The 22,345-nt window shown below is 55.9% G+C and overlaps 1 protein-coding gene across 3 annotated transcripts in view; it reads right to left on the reverse strand.

The window, feature by feature from the left end:
• The window catches only part of SH3PXD2A (SH3 and PX domains 2A), a 218,670-nt gene that overhangs the window by 67,817 nt on the left and 128,508 nt on the right, over positions 1-22,345 (reverse strand). For all 3 annotated transcript variants that reach the window (XM_079793356.1, XM_079793354.1, XM_079793355.1), the window contains one exon: positions 10,632-10,660. In XM_079793356.1, the coding sequence (XP_079649482.1) occupies positions 10,632-10,660 (29 nt within the window). The remainder of the gene's footprint in view (positions 1-10,631; positions 10,661-22,345) is intronic.

The following is a 22,345-nucleotide window of genomic DNA, read 5'->3' on the forward strand; positions in this document are numbered from 1 at the left end:
CCTCTTGTCATTAGCCTGTCATCACAAGGTCCTCACCCTCCTGCCAGGAACAGTACTCAACCCTGACCTAGATCCAACACTCCGGAGCCGAAGGTGCTCCAGGGCCGAGCTGGGGTGACCTGGGAAAATGGGAAAGGCAGCCCCCAGAACCTGCGGGGCCCCTCCGCCACGCCGCCCCAAGCCAGGAGCAGCATTGCGGAAGGAGCAGAGGTGGAGCCTCTTCCGTCTGGGCACAGAGAAGTGAAGGGACTTCCTGACATGGTCCAGTCTTCTTGGTACAAGGCTCCAGGTCTGCCAGTAACAGAACCCATCTTTGTGCCAGCTGACGGGGTCACGCGTGGCGATGACAAGATCCAGGGGGGCAAAGCAGCAAGAACTGGGGAAAACCACTTTTCCCCCCCGCAAACGTCTACGTGTTAGTGAAACTTCGGAAACAATTTTTCTTTGCCTCCACGTTTCGAAACTGGCCAATTATAAAAAGGCCACAGGCCAACGCAGTTACACACGCCACATTTCTATTTCTAAACAAAGTAACTTTAGATCAGAAAAAGGTGCTAAAAAATAAGTAATGCACATTTCCCCAAATCTTTGTTTTTTCCACTGGCTCCGTCGTTACTGGAAATGTTGCCTCTTTTGTCACATGTCTGTAAACCAAAAGCCGAAGTGAGAAACAAGTTATTTTCTGGCCGCGGGCCGCGGTGGGGAGCATGTCTTTGCTGGACCGCAACGTGGGTGCGTCCTCCCCCAAGAAGAAAACCTGATGGAAATAGAAGGCAGATGGGAGTCTTGTCACTGCCTTCTGATGAGGCGAGACGGGAGGCCAGTGGCTGGGCAGGCCCCTTCCACAGCCATTCTCCAAGGCCCCAAAAGCTGGGCCAGTGTTCACTGTCCTCTGCCGGGTCCCCCTGTCCCACGCTGGCCCAGCCCCCCAATGTGGGCGGTAACCAAATGCATCTGCAAGGTTCCACCTAGTCGCTGTCCATCACCAGGACGCTGATCCTTCTGCCGCTTCACCGCCCATCTACCCCGAACACCGCCATCAACCCCGTGGACGACCCTCCAAAAGTCCACCCTGGCTTGATCTCTGAATCCCTGGGGAGTCTGTCAAAATGCTGTTTCCTGGCACCGCCCCCAGAGGTGCTGGCTCAGCAGGTGTGGGCAGGGCCAGGGAGCCTGTAGTCGGTTGGCGAGATGCTGAAGCACACCTCCAGGCTTTGCACAGGCTGTTCCCTGCCAGACCACCTGCCTGCTTTCCCTGCAGAAGCTGTGGCCGGCGCGAGGGGGCAGAAAGAGACTCAGCTGGGCTGAGCGTCAAGGCTGCCCGCTAGCTGCCTCCACCCTGGGAGCGTTCTCCTCGCCGCCCCCGCCCCGTGTGTCCAGACCAGTGGAGCTGGCTGTGGGAGCTGTGGCACAGACACACACACGTGAGCATCACTGCCACGTGGGCTGGCCGCGGAGCTGCCCCATCCATCAGCCTCCTTTCATTCCCAATTAGTTGGCTTTGAACTCCGGGGATGACATCAGGCTGAGGACCTGCAGCCATGAAAATTAAAAATTGTTTAAAACACCAGCCCGGGTGAGATGAGCCAGAGGCGATGCCTTCACGAGACACGCCCGCTCTTGGCACCGGCCGTCGGACGGTGCCAGGAATATCCTGGCCCTCCCTGCTCAGCGGCCTGGGCCCTCCTCACTGCGGAGGGGTGGCTCGGGCAGACAAGAACCCCCCACCGACACACAGGCTCCCGGGCCTGCCTTGGGAAATAGTTTGAAAAGTCCTGATGATGCTCTCTCCAAGGCTTCCTTTCCAGACTTATCTCCTGCGCCGACCACCCCCCCCCCGCTCCTCTTCCCCCCCCCCCGCCCCCCCACACCTTCCCTAGCCCTTCTCTCCTGCCAGACTGGACACCTCTCCTTCCCTCAATTTCTCAAACTCAATCCAGCCTCCAAGTCCCTGCTCATGACCCCCCCACTCCCACCTGCCCACCCCTCGCTCATCTCAGTCTCTCCCTTCCTCCAGGACTCGTCTCTAGCCCCCCCCGCCCCCCCCCCCCGCTTTTATGTGACTCCTGCAGCTTGAGGATCACAACCCATCCTGCCTTGTGTGCGCTAATGAATCCCTGACAATGCCCTGCTTTCTCAGCTGAGCTGTGAGCTCCAAGAGGCCAGGGACCAGCCTCGGCTGAAGAGGAATGAAGCCTCAGGGAACCCTGCACACGGGGGAGTGGCGGCTGCTGCATCTGCTTTGTCTCTGTCCGTCTGTCTCCCTCCGTGGCTGGTGAGCAGGGCAGGCCCCGGGCCAAGAGAGCTGGTTCTGCTCTGTGTCCTGGGCATCCTCCGGGGGAAGGGGAGACACAGGAGGTCTGAAGAGCTGCTTTCTCTGTTGCACGATGGCCCCCCTCACACCTCCGCCTCCTCCCAGGGCTCCTGGGAGTGCGCTGAGCAGGACCCAGGTTCTGCCCACCCCTCTCCTTAGCCAGGCAGCAGCCCCTCTCTGAGTTGCTTCATTGGTAAAAGGAGAAGGCCAACTACCTTTCTATAGTCGCCGGTACATGTGGGTGGGTCTTTGCTTTCAGGAAATCTATTTCATTAGGAACCAAATTCATAGAAAGAGAAATTAAGGGGATATTAGTCATACTTTGCAAAGAGACCCTTTATCCAATTAGGAATCCCTTGTGACCAAGGGGGTCCTTCTAAAACCTCAGGGGGCTCTTTCTGGGGCGGGTCCCTCCCACTGGGAACTGCCGGCTAGAGGTCTTCAGAGCCCATGTCCTGGTCACCTAGGGATCCTATAGGCCTTGGCTCAGGAAGGAACAGATTTCAGCAGAAAGAGGTTTGGATCACAGAAAGAGGTTTGGATTAGAAGGACTGGGTTCGAATCCCCTGTCGACTTGGCTAGGTGACCTTGGGCAAGTTCGTTAACCTACCTTTCCTGGTCTATAAATGAGGGGGGGGGGCACGGCAAGACCACCTGCCTGGGTTATTGTAGGCTTATTGGCCATTATGAGATAATGCACACTCTGCCTTCCCCTGTCTGATCAAGGAGTCACTCATGGCAGAGGGCAAATCTACAGCCAGTGGTCTCTCCTGGTTGAGAGCCAGATACCTAAGTGCGCCTCCTATTCAAAATAAAAGTAGCTTAACCCTTAGTGAGTGTTTACTGTACCCAAGCACAGTGTTGGAGGTAACACTTCATATGGATTAACTCGTCTTCAAGCCTCAAGCAATCTGATGAAGTGCTATCATTATCCCATTTCACAGATGAGGAAACTGAGGCACCGGCACGTTAAGGACTTTCCCAGAGCTAGGGCATGAAGCTAGGCATTTTGGTTCTGGAGTCCGTGGTCTTAATTCTACAGCATACTCTGCCATGGCTGAGTCCAGGTCCATCTCCTCTGGGCCAGGCCCAGGGCTCACAGACGGAAATAAATGCTTCAAGTGGGTCTTGACTCTCAAATCAAAGATAAAACCAAATTCTCTCCTCCTTCCAGAACCCAATCGATAACTAAAACAACAATGGTAGCTACTATTATCGGGAGCTCCCTATGTGCCAGGCCCTCTGCTAATTCAACCCTTGCATTTAATCGAGGCAGGTACAATTTGTACCCCCATTTTCCATACGGGGGCATGAAGGTCATGGGTTAAGTAAGTTGCCAGGTTACAGAGCAAATGCATGGCAGAGAAGGGGTTCAAACCCTGTCTGTCTGATGCCCAAACCTAACTCTCACCTCCAAGTAACACATGCTTCTCCTTGATATAACTACAGGAACGCTGATCTCCTTAATTCTGTCCAATAATAATAATGCAGGTTTTATGATCACTAAAATGGAAGCTGGCCTGAACTCACCAATTATCCCAACGAAAAGTATAAAGTAAACAGGATTCCATGAGAAGCATCAATACTTGCCCCAGAGAACGAACTTGCAGCACTCTTGAGCAACCTTATTTGCATTTACTAGTCAACTAGCGGCAGCTTCACAGAACTGCTGGGAAGAGGACCAGTCCTTCGCCCAGCAACAACCTCAGGGCCAGGTCGATTCCACAGGATCCGTGGCCTCCTGCGCCCCCTAGTGGCGCAACTCAGAACTCCTCAGTCATGGGCCCTGGACAATGCCGCTACGTAGAGCTGAGAGCACCATTCGAGCTCCCAGAGCAGCGCTCACCTCAGGCCAATCACAGCTAACAGCAACAGGCCCTTCCCACTGCCAGGCACAGGCCCTCTAATGGCATCACCTCCTGGAACCCTCTGCACCTTCCTGCAGGTAGCTAGCTGCTCTGATAACGACCTCATTTTACAGGAGTGACCGTTAGTTTTGTGTGTCAACTTGTCAACTTGGCTAGGCTACAGTCCCCCGTTTTTCAACCACACACTAACCTAGGTGTTGCTGGGGAAGATATTTTGCAGATGTGATCAAGTCCATAATTACTTTGCTTTCAGTGAGATTATCTAGATATTGGGGAGTGGGGGCTGGTAGGAGGGGCTGAGCCAATCAGCTGGAAGGCCTTAAGGGCAGAGCTGGGGCTTCACTAAAGAAAAAAAAAAAAGAAATTTCACCTGTGGACCACAACCCCAGCCTGCCCTTGGATTTCACACTTGCCTAGTCAGTCAAATCCTTACAGAAATCTCTGAATACAGATATAGCTCCTCCTGGTTCCGTTTCTCTAGTTGACCCCTGACCCCAACACAAGAGAACAGGGGAGGTAACAGAGCCGAGGTGACATGACCAGCAACATGTGGGACTAAGACTGGAAGCCCAGGCAACCTGACTCTTCCCAGCGCCCAGGAAAACTCGCCCACAGCCCACACCGTCATCAAATCCAGCCCCCCTTCCCCCCCCCCCCCCCCCCCCCCGCCCACTGCAGCTGGCATCCTCATCGCTCATCTGTCTCGTCACCAGCTAGAAAAATGCTTCTAAGATCCAAGTCAGGTCACAGCCCCCTCTCTTCAGGACCCTTTCGTGCAGGGATGGGGAATGTCCAACCCCTGGGCCGCGAAGGCCCTTGAAATCATTTGGTCTGGCCCTGCCAAGGCATTAGGGGAGAGTTAATTACATGTTTGATCAAATATAGCAGGCAAATTTTTCAGTTGATAGTTTTGTATGGCCCATGAATGATGTTATACATATCCATATTGTCCTTGGCAGAAAAAAGGTTCCCCACCCCTGCTTTAGTGGCTCTTTATCTCATGGTGGAAGTCAGAATCCTTAAAATGGCCTGCAAGGCCCCGGTGGTCTGTGCTGCTCTCCCCACGCCCAGCTGCATCTCTGCTCTCACTTCCTACCACCCCAGCCACAAGCCTCCCTGCCTTGTCTCGAGCAAGCCAGCATGCTCCCACCCCAGGGCCTTTGCACTCACTGTGTGTACCCTTGGCCTGGATGCTCTTCCTCAGGTAACCATGCCATCCCTCCATCTAATATGCATTCTTGTAAATACAGCTCACCGCCCATAGAAGACTGCAAACCCCTCGAAGGCAGGCAGACACATTCCTGTAACCTCAACACCTGACACAGTACCTGGCATAGAGCTGGTGCGAGGCCTGCAGCAAGGTCCTCACTCTCAAGGTGGTGGAAAGAAATAAAGGAAGAAAAGAAAGAAAGCAAACCCAAGAGGTAATTAGAGTGTGCTCAGTGAGGTGCAGGGGAGAAGCAGGGTGAGTTGAGGGGGCAGTTAGGCAGTGGAGGATGGGGGCAGCTTCTCCCAGGTGACAAGTAAGCAGAAATCTTAAGAAGACTGGAAGCCATGTGGGAACAGCATTTAGGCAGAGGGAACAGCAAATGTAAAGGCCATATTGGAGAGAACAAACGCTGTATTTAAGGTATGGCTGAGCAAAGAGTGCTGGAGTGGGACTGGGGTGGGGAGAGGAGGAGAGGGTCGGAGCCCAAGGCAGGATGGCGGCGGGGGGTGGGGGGGGCACACAGGACTCTGTAGGCTGAGATAAGGAGTTTACTTTGGTTAAGATGGGAAGGCCTTTGGTGGCATTTAAGCAGAAAAGCTCATTAATTGGTGTAGGTTTGAAGCGCTCACTCTCGCTGTGGTGTAGATAAAAGGGCAGAAGGACAAGGGTGGAAGCAGAGAGGCCAGGGAGGGAGCTGGTGGGCAGGCAGAGATGAGAGGCTTTCCAACAGGGGCTGGTGGTGGAGGTGGGAGAACTGAATGGATCTGGAGGTCAGGCTGGCAGGTGAGAGGAAGGGAGGAGTCAAGGGTGACTTCTAGATGTTGGGCTTGAGCAACAGGGTGGATGGGGGGTGGGGAAGATGCAGGAAGGAGCAGAAATCTGAGGCTGTTTTCAAGGTCACTGGTCCTGCCTCCATCCCAAGGCTGTGTTCTGTCCAGAACTTTCTCCCTGTTGACTCCACCCTCGCTAGGCCTGGCTTCAAATCTGTGCTCAATGAGATCCCTCCTAGAGATCTTCCTAGGAGCTGGGGCTTTGGGGTCTAAAATGTGAAAGTGATGACAGCATCCATTTCCTCGGTGCAAATATCCCTCGCCAAAGTGACCCTGGGAAGCTTCGTGAGCTTCACAACAGAGCAGGGTAGAACCCTACACTTGGACTCAAATCCTCACTTTGCCACAGACTTTGGGCAGCCATCCTCTCAGAGCCTCAGTTTCTCATTTGCAAAATGGGAATACGACCCACCCACCCACTATGCAATGTGATTCTGAGCAACAAATGAGGAAACATTTGTAAAGTTGCCAGCACACAGTAAATGCTCATTAAATAATAACAGTAGCTAGCTAGCACTTTGGGAGAGCTTTCCAGGTTGCAGGCAGTGTTCTAAGCACATATAATATTATATAATAAAACCCTAATATGCAAATTAACCAAACAGTGGAACGACCGGTCGCTATGACGTGCACTGACTGACCACCAAGGGGCAGACGCTCAATGCAGGAGCTGCCCCCAGCTTGCAGGCCCAAGGCCAGCCAAGGTGGGTGCCAGCGGGGGCCCCCCCATCGCCCTGCCAGTTACCCTGCAGAGAGAGGAGGCGACCTGCGGTGGCGGTTGGCGCAAGGGTGGGGCTGGTGAGCAGGCAGCGCCAGGCCAGCCAAGGCGGGTGCCAGTGGGGGCCCCCTGTCACCCTGATCCCCCTGTCTGTCACCCCACAGATCAGCCCTGATCGCCGGCCAGGCCTAGGGACCCTACCCATGCACGAATTTTGTGCACTGGGCCTCTAGTATATATATAAATTTATCTAATCTTCATTATAACCATATGAGGTTTGTATTAGTCAAGTTTCTTAAGAGAAATAGAACAGGATATGCATATAATATATGATTGTGGAGGCATGGTGAGTCCAAAATCCGATGTGGTAGGCTAGCAGGCTAAATACTCAGGAAAGAGTTGCAGCTCAAGTACAAAGGCAGTCTGCCAGCAGAATGACTTCTTGCTCAGGGGAGGTCAGTCCTTGTTCTATTAAGGCCTTCAACTGATCAGATGAGGCCAACGCACATTATAGAAGGTAATCTCTAAGTCCACTGATTTATAAGTTTTTATTGATTTCAGAGAGAGGAAAGGAGAGGGAGAGAGCAACAGAAACATCAATGAAGAGAGAGAAACACCGATTGGCTGCTTTCTGCATGCCCCTAAAAGGGGACCAAGTCCACAACCCAGGCATAAGCCCTGACCAGGAATCAAACCATGACCTCCTGGTTTATTGGCTGATGCTCAACCACTGAGCAACACCGGGCTGGGCTCAAAGTCCACCAATTTAAAAGTACTCTCATTCAAAACCGACCTTCATAGAACCATCCTATATAATAAAGAGGTAATATGCAAATTGACCCTCATGCCCTCGCACAAGATGGCTGCCCCCCATGTGGTCAAAGATGGCCACCACAAGATGGCCAGCAGGGGAGGGCAGTTAGGGGCGACTGGGCCTGCAGGCGGGGGAGGGAAGTTGGGAGGGGTCCAGGCCTGCAGGGGAGGGCAGTTAGGGACGACTGGGCCGGCAGGGGAGGGCAGTTGGGGGCAACCAGGCCTGCAAGGGAGGGCAGTTGGGGGCGACCGGGTTGGCAGGGGAGGGCAGTTGGGGGCAACCAGGCCAGCAGGGGAGGGCAGTTGGGGGCAACCGGGCCAGCAGGGGAGGGCAGATGGGGGCGACTGGGCCAGCAGGGGAGGGCAGTTGGGGGCAACCAGGCCAGCAGGGGAGGGCAGTTGGGGGCAATCGGGCCAGCAGGGGAGCAGTTACGTGTCGATCAGGCTGACAGGGGAGTGGTTAGGGGGTGATCAGGCTGGCAGGCAGGTGAGCGGTTGGGAGCCAGCAGTCTCGGATTGTGAGAGGGTGCAGGCTGGGCTGAGGGACACCCCCCCCTCCAGTGCATGAATTTCGTGCACTGGGCCTCTAGTTGAGAATAATGCTTTACCATGGTTGAGCCAAGTTGACACATAAAATTAAATAAAATGAAATTAAATAAAATAAATAAAATATGGTTGAGCCAAGTTGACACATAAAATTAAATAAAATATTCACACCATTACAATGTGTGTGAATATTTTTTTATACTGTGTATGAATATTATCCCCAATTTATAGGTGAGAGAACAGGCACAGCGGGTAAGCTATCTGCCCAGGTCTCAGAGGAGGAAAGCCAAGCTTTAACCATGACCCTAAGTGGCCATTACCCTAAGCACACCAACACAAATTAAATTCCTCCATCCATTCTCTTCCAGGCCTGAGCGTGGGAGGCAGAGAAACGGGGGGAGGTTTTCCCTGGGCGGGGCCCTGCATTGCTTAAGGAGCAGCACAGAGCCTGAGCTTCAGAGGCTGGGGGTGCGGGGACCTGAGGGGTTCTCTGGTCCAGCCCCTGACTTCACAGAGGGAAACGGATGCCCAGAGTTGAAAAGGGATCACCCAAGGTCCCATGGCTTCAGAGAGGATGATGAGGATGAGAAACTAATACTTCCATCGTGGTTATCATGTGCTACATGTGAGATAGATACTATTCTTGTCTTTGTTTTGAAGGAAATGAGGACACTGAAGCCGAAGTTATAAACTTGCCTAAGGTCACACCTGCCAGATTCTGAGCCCAGGCCCAACCAGGACACTGTGGTCGGAGGCCCAGCGCAAGTCTCCAGGGGAGGGGGCTGCCCCAGGCACAGTCCCAGGTTTGCAGGTCCTTCCCAGTTCTCCGGGGCTGTGACTGCAAGTGACAGCTGAGGCGATGTTGCAACTCCTCAGGGTCATAAGGCAGCCTACCCTCCTGGTCACAGAGGAAAGGCCTTCTGCATCAGTGGGCGGGCACCCCAGAGACACCCCCTGCCCAGGGTGACAGGGCTGTGCACACACATCTCATCCCACACCCTCCCCCCTCCAAAGAGGGAACCAAACACATGAACACAGGCTCCAACCCACAGCCAAACAGAGCCCAACACACTGGCACACATACCCAACATCTGTGCACCCACACAATAAACAGCCGCACAGCACACAACTATGGAGACCCACTCAACCCCACGTACACACATGCCCCCCATCAACCAGGACACAACTTTCCACATCCCAATAAACGGGTGAGCAAACACTTATACACATAAAACACAGAAACCCACACTCTGAAACACACACTGTGCAATCACACGGACCCCCACCCCCGACCCCATCCATCACACACAGGCGCACACACCTCTGCTCACCCACCGGCCAGGGCACTCGGACACAGGCCTCCCATAGGAACCATTAACGTGAGCCACGTGGTTACACACACTTCCCGCATCCCCCAGGGCCCGACCTCCTCAGGGGGCTGCTCACCGCCATAGCTCACCACCCCCATAAATACAGGCAGTGCACATGCCACCATGGATCGATCCAGGCCGCGCGCCCCCCCATCCCGCCATCTGCACACATACAGCCCTAACTCCTAGGGGCCACCCTCCCCCACCCAACGACACCCCACCCACACCAGGCATCCGCCTGGCCAGCCTGCCCCACCCGGAGAGAGCCCTTCTCTGACCCCAGTGGACAGCGCCCCGGGGAGGGCTGGCTCCGCCTCTCTCCCTGTCTCCACCCGCTTGGCAAACTGGGGTGCGCCCTGGCACCTGCCAGGCCAAGGCCAGGGCGGCTGGGCCCCCTCGCGTCTCTGGCTGCCGGCCACGCAGAGCTCCCACCCCCGCGGCAAGGAGAGCGCACTCCGAGCCGGAGGAGGAGGAGGGGGAGGGGGAGGGAAGTCTGCGCTGCGGGCGTGAACAACTCAGTCAAGTGCGACCCCTTCCCAGTCCTGGATGCCACATTCCCGCGGGGAAAGCCCTGCGTCTCTGTTAACCTTCCCATCCCCGCCGCACCACGGGCAGTGCCCAGCAGTGGGCACCGCAGCCCGGGGGAGGCGGGGGAAGGGTCGCCTGCCAATGTTGTGGGGACTTGGGCCCCTCAAGAGACACCCCCACACTCTCCATGCACCCACTCATTCCCACAGGGACAGCTGAGGGACTGGGGGCGGGGGGGGGGGGCGCGGAGAAGGCGCAAGTACCAGAGATCTTAGGGGCAAGAAGGGAGTACCCCAGCCCCGCAGGACCTCAGGGCAGGCGGGCACGCACCCCCATCCCCTAAGAAAGTACTTGGCAGGGTCGCAGGGTCGGAGAGGAGCGTGCACGAGGCGGGAGGGGAGGCCGGAGGGGAAGACGCCCGGAGTCTCCCTTACCTGACTTCCTCTTGGAACTGCCATAGTCCCTGAAAAAGAAGCAACAACAGATAGACATGGTTAGGGCGTGCGGGAGCGGGGACCGCCGGGCTGCGGCTGCAGGGCGCCCACGAGCGGGCTGCGGTGGGTCCCCACGCCGCTGCTCATGTGATCCCCACGGCCGGCGAGCCGCGCGCTCCGCAGCCGCACGCACTGCGCGCCGCGCCTGCCCGCGGGTTCCCCGCCAGCCCGGCCTCCCTCCGGGCAGGATTCGCCCATCCCGCTCCACCCCGCACGCCCCGCCCGCCAGCCCGCCTGCCCGCCGCCAGCACCCGACCCCGCCCAGCCCCACCCCGGGCCGGCCCGACAGGAGGGGCTCCGTAGGCTGCTCGTGCCCTTTCCTAGGTACCTTCCCCCATCCTCGCGGATGCGGGAGGACGAGGTAGGTTCCCACGCACTTTGTAAAGAGGGAAACAGGCTCTGGGGGTTGGCTGCTAGAACCCAGGCCCTGCCCGCTGCGCAGCCCGCTCCCCACCCCAGCAGGGCCCCCCCCATTCTTGGCCTTGCTGGCTCATGCCCACTCAACCTTTTAAGTCACTACTGAAATGTTTCCCCCTTAACGCATCTTCCTCGACAGTTCCCCCTCTCCAAACTGGCCTCCAAGTAATATGCATTTGTGTGATCCTATGATTAAAGTCTGCCCCTAACCCTCGACCCATCAGGATCAGGCTATTTCCCAACCCCGCCTCCAGGTGCCCACCCGTAGGCCCCTCCCACCACCTCTTCCAGTTGCAATCCTCAGGGAAGCCTCCGAGGCTTCTAAAATGCTGGGGTTCTATTTAATGCCGGAGACCTGGCTGGGATCTGTCTGGAGACTTGAGGAAATGCCTTTCATTCCCCCCCGGGTGCCAAATAAAATGCCCATTTCAGGCTCCGGTCTAAGCCAACTGGCCAGCTAGGTCCACCTGCTGGAAATGGACAGCAGGGTCAGACTCCCAAGATTCCGATTCTGCAAGTCCAGGGGTGGGGTAGCCTGGGCTCTGGGGGCATTTGGTAAACTCCAAGGTAACTGGCCCACACGGCGAAGTGAGGGGCTCCCCTCTCCTAGAGTCCTATGTTTCCTAAAGTTTGGGCTCAGAACTCAGTGAATTGGAATGCTGGGGCCGAGGCCCAGGAACCTGCATTTCTGATCCATCCTCCCGACCCCATTCTCCTGTTTGAGAACCCCATTCTAATTCCATGCCTTTCGATCCTCACGTCCACATTAAGGGGAAGGTCCTATCGCCCCCATTTTACAGATGAGGAAACAGAGGTTCCGCCACTACCCACAGTCACCCTACCCAGTGGGAAGGGCAGTGGTTTACAAGCCCACCCACAGGAATGAAAACTGCAGGGTGGATGGGGTGCAGGAGGATCTGGTGCCTCCAAAGGATCAGGAAGGTAGAGCTCCCATGCGCCCCTCCCTGCACCTGGCAGTTTCATCTCCTTGGGGCAGAAGGGAGGCAGGGAGAGACTGCCCGGGCCTAGCTGTGCCCCTGAAGCTCAATGGTGGGGAGAACTCCCAGGGAAGGGGAGCATAGTATGGTGGCTATGTCCTGCCCAGCACACTTGCCCCTCCCAAGGAAGGAATTCATTTCTCAGGCTTTTTTGCAGACTGAGGCCCAGGGAAGGGCAGAGAATGGATGGCAGAGAGGAGGTTCCCCTCCCCATACCACCCCTCCCCATTTTCCCATGGTCCAGCATGAGAAGCCCTCTGGGCCTGGGATCACAATGGCCCACGGACCATCCCCTGGCTGCCAACCGCCCAGGATTCTCTTTGAGCCTTCCACAGCCCCCTGTGGTGTGTGGTGGGGGCGGGGTGAGGGGTGTGTGTGAGGGGGGTAAAGGCAGACAGGTATTATCCTGTGACAAGAGAGCCCCTGAGGCTCAGGTGTGGGAGAGGGACAGAATTCACAGGAGCTGAGCGCGTCCTCTGTGCCAGGACCAGTGGTGCTCAGCCTGGTCATTCTCCGCGGGACCCTCTGGGGAGCTGGTTACAAATTCAGGTGTGGGGCCCCACCCCAACCTGTCTGCATCTCCAACCAGCTCCCCCTCCCCCCAGGGAGAGGGTGTTCTGAGGCTGGGCCAGTGTTGGCCGAGAACCTGACTCAGACTCCACCCGCTTTGCTACAACCCTGACATGTAGGCAGGGGTGGTGCTAAGAGGTGCCCCAGTCCCCCACCATAGCCTGCATCAGACCCCAGCCACCCCTAAGCAACACTGATGCTTAGTAAGAGCAATGTGCTTGCAGTGCCAAACCAGCCTCCAGTGCCAAACCAGCCTGCAGGCAAATGCCCTGCCGGCCTGGCCTTCAACCAGAGTAGAGCCCTTCCCACCAAAGACTTCTAGACCACTGCAGGTGTGTGGTCCCTCCTTTTGCAGGTGAGGAGAGCAAAGCTTAGACAAGCTGCCCAACTTGGTCAAGGTCTCACAGTGAGTAGGTGAGGCTGGGGTTGGGCACTGAGACCCTAGGCCTTGGAGGGCTCATGGCAAATCTGCAAATACTGCCACCTCCTGGAGCCCTGGCGGCAGGGCAGGGAGGGGGACGCAAGGCCCTGGGGCCTGGGTAGCACACAGAGTTAATGGAGTGGAGGCTGAGTCCTGGCAGTGGGCAGCCGGGCCGTGGCTGAATGAAGGGAATGGCAGGCACAGGGACGTTTCCTTCCTGGCATCTGGCCTCCTGCCTCTTAGCAGTTTCTGGGTGGGCACCTTTTAGCAAAGCCCTTTCGTATTTTTAGCTGCTGAATATGCTGAGAAGCAGCTTAGGTATCCAGTGGCTGGGACTCCCCCATGCCTCACATACCGGGGCATGGGGGTGAGAGGGCAGGGCTCCCCACCTCTGGCAATCCTACCTCCTGCTGCCTGCCGGGCAATCAGTCCTGGCCCGGGGAAGGACAGCAAGCCCTCTGCTGGGGTCCAGTTCCTGAACAAGTCAAGATTGCCCCCACCTCCCCTCCTTGCTCTCATTCTTGCCCTGAGCTGGAGCTCACAGCCCCGCCCGCTGGTGACTCCACTCCACGTAGGTCACAGTCTAGCCTGCTTCCGACCTGCTGCTGAATCACTATCACCCAGGGAGCCACAGGAAGGAGAAGGAGGGGAGGGAGGGGAGGGAGGGACGGGAGGGGAGGGCAGCGTCTCCCTCTAGTGCCGCCAGAAGCTAATGTAATTGGAAAGGCCTCCCGGGCTGTGTCCTCACGGTGTCCTCACACAGGCCACTTGGCCTTCTCTGCAGCTGGTCCAGAGGTGACAAAGGCCACAGGTACAGTGACAAATCACCCCAGGCAAACCAGGACATAGGACTTGCAGGACTGAAACTGGGAAAGTCACGGACAAACTGGGCCAGCTGGTCACCCCGTGGTCCACAGGTCTGGCCTGGCTGGGAAAGACGGGAGGATTTCCTCCTGCCTAGCACCACCCCTCCCCCATTTGTTTTATTTTAAACTTTTTAAAAAATATATTTTTATTGGTTTCAGAGAGGAAGGGAGAAGGAGAGAGAAATAGAAACATCAATGATGAGAATCACTGGTCGGCTGCCTCCTGCACGCCCCACACTGGGAATGGAGCCTGCAATCTGGACATGTGCCAGGAGCCATAGTTCAATGCTCAACCACTGAGCCACGCTGGTCGGGCACCCCTCCCGCACTTAAGCAGGGACTCTGAGGCCTCCCTATGCCCCAATGATATAAACAGTTCATCTCTTGGTCCTTCCTCACGGGAGGAGGTTCTGAATGAGGTTCACAGGGCAGGTTCTGGAAGCAACAGACTCCAGTTCAACTCTGCTATTTGCTCGCTGGATGGTCATCTTGAGCTACTTGCTTCACCTCTTGAGCCTCTATTTCTCTATCGGTAGAATGAGGATAGTAACCATACCGACCCTTTAGGAACTGGGGAAAATGAAACGTACAGGATACATCAAGGGGCTCACATAGGGCCCAGCACAGAAAACGCTATATAACTAGTCTTTATTCTTATCCTTTCAGCCCTGGACCTAACCCACCTTAGCTGCTACCCAAAGGCGTGCAGAGCCCCTAAAGCAAAAGGAAGTGGCTTCTTCTTAAGGACCTCCCCACGATGCTGGCACCACAGTGCCCAGGAGGGGCAATTCGGCCTCATTTTCAGAGTCTTTGGTTTTCACAGACACCAAACAACCTGGGTCTCTGTCTGGCCCTGTCCACCCGGGCAAAGCCTGTTTCTGAATGTTTGATCTGAGCTCCTCAGGCAACGAGCATATTTTCAGGGAGCACTGACCGTAGGAATTGGCTGCTCTGGACTCAATGACTGGGATGCGTTTAACCTCCCAAGGAGTGGCCAACTCTCAGAGCCCCAAACCAACAGATGCAAGGGGCCCCGCGCTTTCATGTGATGATGGTACCCAGAAGGGTCAGCGTTCCTTTTCTTCTTCTTTCTTCCCCTTTCATTTCTCTTGGTGAGACATGCTGTGTTCTTGCCCTGGACATTCTGGAGAAGGGGCTGGTGTTGGGGAAAGCAAAGGGGGAGAGGCTAGAAGGGGGGATTGGGAAGGGCATTTAACAATTGGTGTGTTAAATATAGGACATGCCTCCCTACCGTCTGGCCTCCCAGAAAATTCCCAGCAGGCACCTGACCTCGGTGCTCTGAAGCAGGCAGAAGTGGTATTGATCCATTTTATGGATGAGGAGTCTGAGTCCTGAGGGCTTAAGTGGCTAGCCTAGGCTCATGAGGCTACATGGACAGTCCTGACCCAGAGTGCTCCCCACGCTGAGGCCCACCAGGGACTGGGCTGCAAGGAGAGGACGCACAAGCAGCAGGAGGCTCTTGCTGGGGGAAAGGAGGAGACCATGCTTCCGGTCAGCATTCCCAGAATGGGAGGCAACGCCAGGAAGAGCCACTGAGGCAAGGGAGAAAGGAGGAGAGGAAGCCTCGTCTGACTGGGCCAGCTCCGTGGAAGGATGCTAAGTCCTGCTAAGTCCTGCCCGGTGGAATTCTGAGTCTGCAGGGCCTTGCCCTCTGCTGCCTGCCTCCCCCCTCCCATTCTCGCTCCCATCAGCGAGTAACCTGGCAGAGGAGGACACGCATGCACAGGCTTCCAGCCCGATGTTCTCACCCTCCTGTCTGCTGGCTGACATTGGCTGCTTGGCCCAGGACGCCGGTCGGCAGGGCCCGCTGCCGCTGAGAACTGCTTGAGAGGCTGGCTAGCCTGCCAGATGGCTCTGGGTGACCTTGAGCGCCAAGTGGTCTTGGGGACATGGGTGGTACCTAGAATATGGGGGTTGTGCGTGGGGGGGTTGTTATGCAACCCTGGCCTGGGGAGTGCCATGGAGCCCTTGAGGTGTGTAATGATGAGTTTGACTGCTGTTATCAGCCAATAAGCACTTTTCCAGCTCCTGCTGTAGGCTATCGCAGGAAGGCCTGTGCAGGCACCGGAGAAATAGAGGACATGCGCTGGCCTGCAAGTTTGGGGTGGAGTTAAAGGAACAGAACTACCTAGCACAGTGAGAAACCTTGCATTCTGAGGCACTGGAGTGGTCACATCCCACGTGCAGAGACAAGATCCTGGGGCTGCAGGACACCCCAGGCAGCTTCCTGGAGGAGGGAGCCTTGGCCTAGCCTTGGAGGATCACGGGGGTGTGGACCCACGGAGGGAGGAAAGAGGGTCAAGCTCTAGAAGCAGGAATAAGCAGTCTAAGCAGAGGCTGGGCAAGCAGAGGGACAGCCAGGGAAAGGCCACATGGGGGTGGGGGGGCAGGAGGGCAGCAGCGGGGTGGGGAGGGACTTTGATGAAGGGGAAGGAGGGACTTGGATGTCTGGCTGTGAAATCTAGGTTTCAGAATCAGGGAGTAATATCTGGGTGCACGGAAGGAAGAGGGGAGGTAGACAGCTCGGGGCGGGGCGGAGAGAGGCTGGGACAGCCTGGCCATGATGTCACCAGCCCCGGGTTCTGGGCCTGGCTCTGCCCCGCAGTGGCTGGTGGCCCTGGGCAGTCCGCTTCGAACTCGTGCTTTTCAAACGTCAGGCTGTCACGCAGGAGTGAGTTCTGAAATCAGCCTAGTGTGTCCCAACAAGTATTTAAAAGAGAAGAGAATAAATGAACAAGTCACCCATAGTAAGGTTAAATATTGTTGGCGAAACTCCTGTTTCAGATGTCTGTCTACCTGCCTGCCTGCTTGTCTGTCTGTATTGGGTTTTGATGTGAAATTTCTTACTATGGCAGAAAAAGTTTTTAAAACACTGACAAATTCTCGGGACCTCAGCTTTTCCCTTCTAAAATCGGGCTATTCTGCCCTGGCTGCTGTGGCTCAGTTAGTTGGAGCGTCGGTCCATGCACAGGAAGGTTGCAGGTTCCATTCTGTCTGGGCACATATGGGAGGCAACCGATTGATGTACCTCTCTCACATCAATGTTTCTCTCTCTCTCTCTCTCTCTCTCTCTCTCCCCCTTCCTTCCTAAAATCAATTTTTTTAAAATGAGGCCACTCTGAGGATCCTCATGGGCAGTGAATTCTCTGTGAAACCAATACAGTGAGACACAGTGTGTCGGTCCCGAGGCCAGGCCAGCAGGGTCTGGGCAAAGGGGCTGCGGATCAGCTGAGGTCTGGAGAATGTCGGGGGATTTTTCCACCCTGCGTAGCCCCGAGCTGGGTTTTTGTTCTGGCTTTTGAGAGCCATTGCACAGAATGGTCTCAGGGGCCAGTGACCTCAGGGGAGAGAGATGGAGGGGACATGAATGCGGTTCTTTGCCCCCATTTGCACCCTGAGCCACACTGTGGCACTGAGGGCCCTTGTGTCCAACAAGAATCCGTCCTTTCTCCTCAGGGCCTCTGTTTTCCAGGGTTCTGAGAATGGGCCCCATTGTGACCACGGGACGGTCCAGAGAGGCCGGAATTTGTGCCCAGGGTGAAAAAGCTGAATTCCTGGTGAGGGAAGGGGGTCTCATGTACCCCCAGGCTGTGTCCAGACAGGCTGATGCCATGGCGATGGCGGACCCCGGGCATTGTGCGTGTCTCCCCAACGTCCCAGAGGGGCTCTGCCATCGCTCAGCCAAAGGACAAAGCCGTGTCTGTCTGTCCCTCTCCTCTGACTTGCCTCGCCATTCTGGGCGAAGGCCCTGAGCGTGTCTCTAGCCCAGGGACAGCTCCTCGGTATCCAGGCCTCAGAGCAGAAGGTTAAGAATGTGGGCGGAGCCCTAGCCAGTTTGGCTCAGTGGATAGAGGGTCAGCTCTGGGACTGAAAGGTCCCGGGTTCGATTCTGGTTAAGGGCACGATCCCCAGCCCTGGTGGGGGCGTGTGCAGGAGGCAACCAATCGATGTGTCTCTCTCACATCAATGTTTTTCTCTCTCGGTCTGTCTCTCCCTTCCACTCATTGATTTTTAGAGAGAAAATATCCTCAGGTGAGGATTAACAAAAAGACGAAATAAAAAAAGTATGGGTGGAGTTGAGGGTGCTTCAGCCGCTTACTACTTGGTGACACAAGCAAGTTACTTAACCTCGGTACCTCCCGTTGTCAAAGGGGATAAAAGTAGTTCCTACCTCTGTTGTTGTCGGGATTATCTGGGACAGTGCACAAAGCTCTTAGAGCCGCATCTGGGGCGAGAGAGGACCCCTGGGTTCATGAAGGGACCTAGATTTGGAGGGTGGACAGTGGCCACAGTATAGAAGGGCTGACTGGCCCCCTTCATGGGTTTGGACTTTGTAAGACCCTGGCCCAGGGTTCCAGCTCAGCACCATGAAAACAAGGGCCTGGGTTCCCCCCGGTGCGCACCCCCCGGAATCCCACCGGATGGTGACTGTGCGTGTCCGTGGGAGATGGGGGTGGGGACACCGGGCTGGTTTCCTTGGTGGGGAAGGAAGCTGGTTGGCCCACCGGCCACGGAGAGCTGTGAGCTCCCGACAGGCTGCCCGCGCTCCCACTCCCTCCTCTGCCAGGCTGCTCCTGGCCACAGGGCCCCCGGACTTCCAGGGACCGCGTGCCCGACCTGGAGAACACAGAAGAGGCAGCGACAGAATGCGGCGGCAGCGTTCACCCGAGCCTGTTGGGCACTGGAGATGTGGCTAAAGTGATCCACAAACTTTAGTCATCTTTCATTTTAATCAAGATTTTAATTTAAATAGCTGCAGTGTATTGGCTGGTGCTTTAGACAGTGCAGCTTTGACCAATGATGTGAACTGGGTACCAGTAGGAGCTGTGTGTGTGTGTGTGTGTGTGTGTGTGTGTGTGTGTCTGCCTGGGTTCAAATCCCAGCTCTGCTGACAGATTGCCTAGGGCCTCTCTCTCTTCATTTCCACTGTGTGAAAAGAAGAGACCATCAGGACCATCTAACCAGACTGTCGGAGGCTAAACCAGGTTAACACAGAGTAAGACCTGGTGCATGGGGAGGCTCCGGGCCTCCGCCCGCTCCTCCATCCCCACCTGCCAGTCACGGAGCCCTGCTGAGGGCCTGACTTGGTAGGGGGTTGGGGTGTCTCTCTGGAGGAGCCAAGACTTGTAGGTGAGATGAACCACCTGGGACAGGCTGGGCAAAGCCGGGGTGGGGCGGGGGCTGCTGGAGAAGGGGCTTAGGAAGGAGGTGGGGAGACTGGTTCAGCTGGCCCCACTGGGGTGAGCCAAGGGTTGGGGTATCTATTTAAATGTGAAGAAACACAAGCTCAGAGAGGGAAAGCCACTTGCCAAGACCACATGGCTTGGGAGTGGCAGAGCTGGGGGGTGGCAGGGCTGAGGGGTTCAATGCCATCAGAATGACTGCTACTCCCCTCACATTGCCCAGGAATTGCCACTGCTGCCCAGCTGCCCGGCCTCCCGGGGCCTTGGCCTTCACTGACCGGAAGCGGCAGGAGTGCCAGCCAGGCCTGGATCCCCTCGGGCTGCACCAAGTGGCCGCCACACTCCCACAGTGGGCGCTGGGAATGCAGGACAGAGGGCTCTCGCCCGTGGCCGTGTGCCCAGGGCACTGACCGTGCTTCTGGGCCAGCCTGGGCTCAGGTAGGCTGGGGGCTTCCCCAGGGTCCGCATGTGAGAGAGGGTGTCTCGTGAGGAGTCGCAAAGCCACCAAACTGGGCGACCCAAGACCTGGGGGATGGCAGCCCGCTCCGAACCTCACTATCCCCGACTGGAAAAATGAGGGCGTGGCCCTGGGCCCCACCTGACTTCTGCAAAGAGGCCCCGCTCCAGGCCTCAGACAAGCCTGTGTCCTTCCTGCCGAAGGAGGGCCCTCTGGGAGCTCTGGGTGACAGCTTCCTGCCCAGCCCTCCTCCACCCAGCCTCCTGCCAGCCCCGGCCTGCTCTGTCTCCTCTGGGCCAGTCCGGCTCTAACCACAGCCAGGTCACTGTTCACCAGGACACGGACTACAGAGCCCAGCAGGCCAGCCCTGGGACGCCGCTTCCCTCTCCCACTACAATGAAAGCTGGGCTCTGCCACCAAGCAGTCCCCTGAGGCCCTGGAGCAGGCATGAACCCTTGAACCCCAAAGCATGGTGGGAAATGGGGGGGTTGTGGGGGAGAGTGGTTCAGGCCTTGGTGGGAGTCACCACTGAGAAGCCCCACCCCTCAGTAAATCCTTCTTTCCCAAAGGGTATCACACTGCTATTACTGCTCTTGTCATTATTATCAAATACTATAACTAACAAGAATGGTACATTTTCCAAGCATTTACATTATAAATGTACCAAACTAAGCCCTGACACATCAGCTCATTTTATCCTCACAGTACTCCTGTGTGGCAGGTTTTCTTCTTTTCCCCATTTTATAAGACGGAAAAAGAGGACCAGAGAGGGCATGTAACTTGCCCAGAGTAACACAGCTTGGGCGTGACAGGGGCAGGATCTGAGCCCACCGTGCCTTAGTCTAGCACTCCGATCCTTAACCCCTTGTGGCTGATAAGGACACCAGTAAAATCCAGCCCGATAGGCTAACCGAGGAGTAGGTGAGGAAGAGAAAGGTAAAAGGAAGGCAGGGACCCAGGGCTAGACATACCAAGACAGCACCACCCAGTTCTAGAACGTTCTTAAGGAGGTCACACCGTAAGCTCTGGTGTGAGTGAGCACAGCTTCCTGGGAGAGGAAACTGGCGGTGACACTGCTTTCTAACGGGACCCTCCCGCCCCAAGTCCATGACGGTTCCTGGGGCTGGTCTGCAGCCCCGGGACCCGGCTCCACCCGGGACAGGACAGGCTCGGCAGTCCCCCGGGAGGCTGCTTCTCTCAGGAGAGGTTTTGTAACTTCTGGGGACAGCGATGCTGGGTTGATGCAGTCCTGGGCTCTGGGCCCTTCAATTGTCTCTCCTTCCCCATTTGGGCTCCCAGGCTCAGGCCACTTCCCGACACCCCACCCCCAAACCCAGCCTGGAGCAGCACCCCGGCCCCTCCCCAGATAGCTTTTACCATGACTGCTATGGACGGAAAAGGGGCCACACTCTAACCTGACTAACTCAGGGAAGGCCTGCGTGGGCCTGGCAAACGTAAGAGACCTAAAGTAACCACAAAGGATGGTCTGAAATTAAAACCTTTCGTTAAAAAGCAATTTATAGTGGGTAGTCATGTCCTAGGCCAGTATCTTCCCTAACAAGGATCAACTTCCATCTTCTCTGAGCCTATTGTCTTTTTGACCTAAGATAGCATACCTGTGGAATGTCAGGGTTACTTGTAACTTCCCTTTTTCAAGGCCACAACAAACAGCACCCCAGCGGAAACCACAAATTCCCTCATTGCTATCCAATCCCAGAGGTCCCTCACCCCTTTGCTTTCTCTCACCTCTCTAAGCCAGGCATCCTCAAACTACGGCCCGAGGGCCACATGCGGGTGTTTTTGCCGTTTTGTTTTTTTTACTTCAAAATAAGATATGTGAAAAAAAAAAATAAATAAGATATGTGCAGTGTGCATAGGAATTTGTTCATAGTTTTTTTTTAAACTATAGTCTGGCCCTCCGACGGTCTGAGGGACAGTGAACTGGCCCCCTGTTTAAAAAGTTTGAGGACCCCTGCTCTAATCTATCAACCAATGGATTTCATGTAACCCACTCTGCCTCCTCCTTTGTGGAAATTTATAAAACTAAGTGAAAAGCCACCATTCTTTGGAACATTGTCTCAATGAGCTGAGATTCTGCTTCCCGGCAGATGTCGACAGTTGGGCTCAAATAAACTCAAAAATTCTTTACAGGTTTGAATGTTTTTCCACATTAACCTCTACTATGACTATGCTGTTTCTCCCCTTCACTCCAGGTTCCATGAGGCAGGTACTGTGACATCTGCCCAGGCCCCACACAGGGCTGGGCACCATGGGTGTTTGTTGAATGAATGAATGAATGAATGCATGAATGCATGAATGCATGAATGCCCTGACTACTGGCGACCAGGCTCGGGGCTCTGAGGTTCTGGGGAGCTGAGGTTCTGGCTGGAGCTTTGGTATCATCCCGAGCTGTCCTCGAAGCAAACCCTGGGTCTCTGCCCTCCCGTCCTTCCTTTCCCCCGAGGAAAGCTCAGTGGAAGTGCCGCCTCCTCCAGGAGGTCTTCCCTGATCGTTACAGATGGGTCAGCAGGCACGGATGTCAGTTTGTGTAAAATACGAAAGGGGCCCTGACCGGTTTGGCTCAGTGGATAGAGCGTCGGCCTGTGGCCTCAAGGGTCCCAGGTTCGATTCCGGTCAAGGGTATGTACCTTGGTTGCGGGCACATCCCCAGTAGGGGGTGTGCAGGAGGCGGCTGATTGGTGTTTCCCTCTCATCGATGTT

This window comes from Cnephaeus nilssonii, assembly GCF_951640355.1.
Source record: "Cnephaeus nilssonii genome assembly, chromosome: 16".
In the NCBI taxonomy this organism is placed as follows: domain Eukaryota; kingdom Metazoa; phylum Chordata; class Mammalia; order Chiroptera; family Vespertilionidae; genus Cnephaeus; species Cnephaeus nilssonii.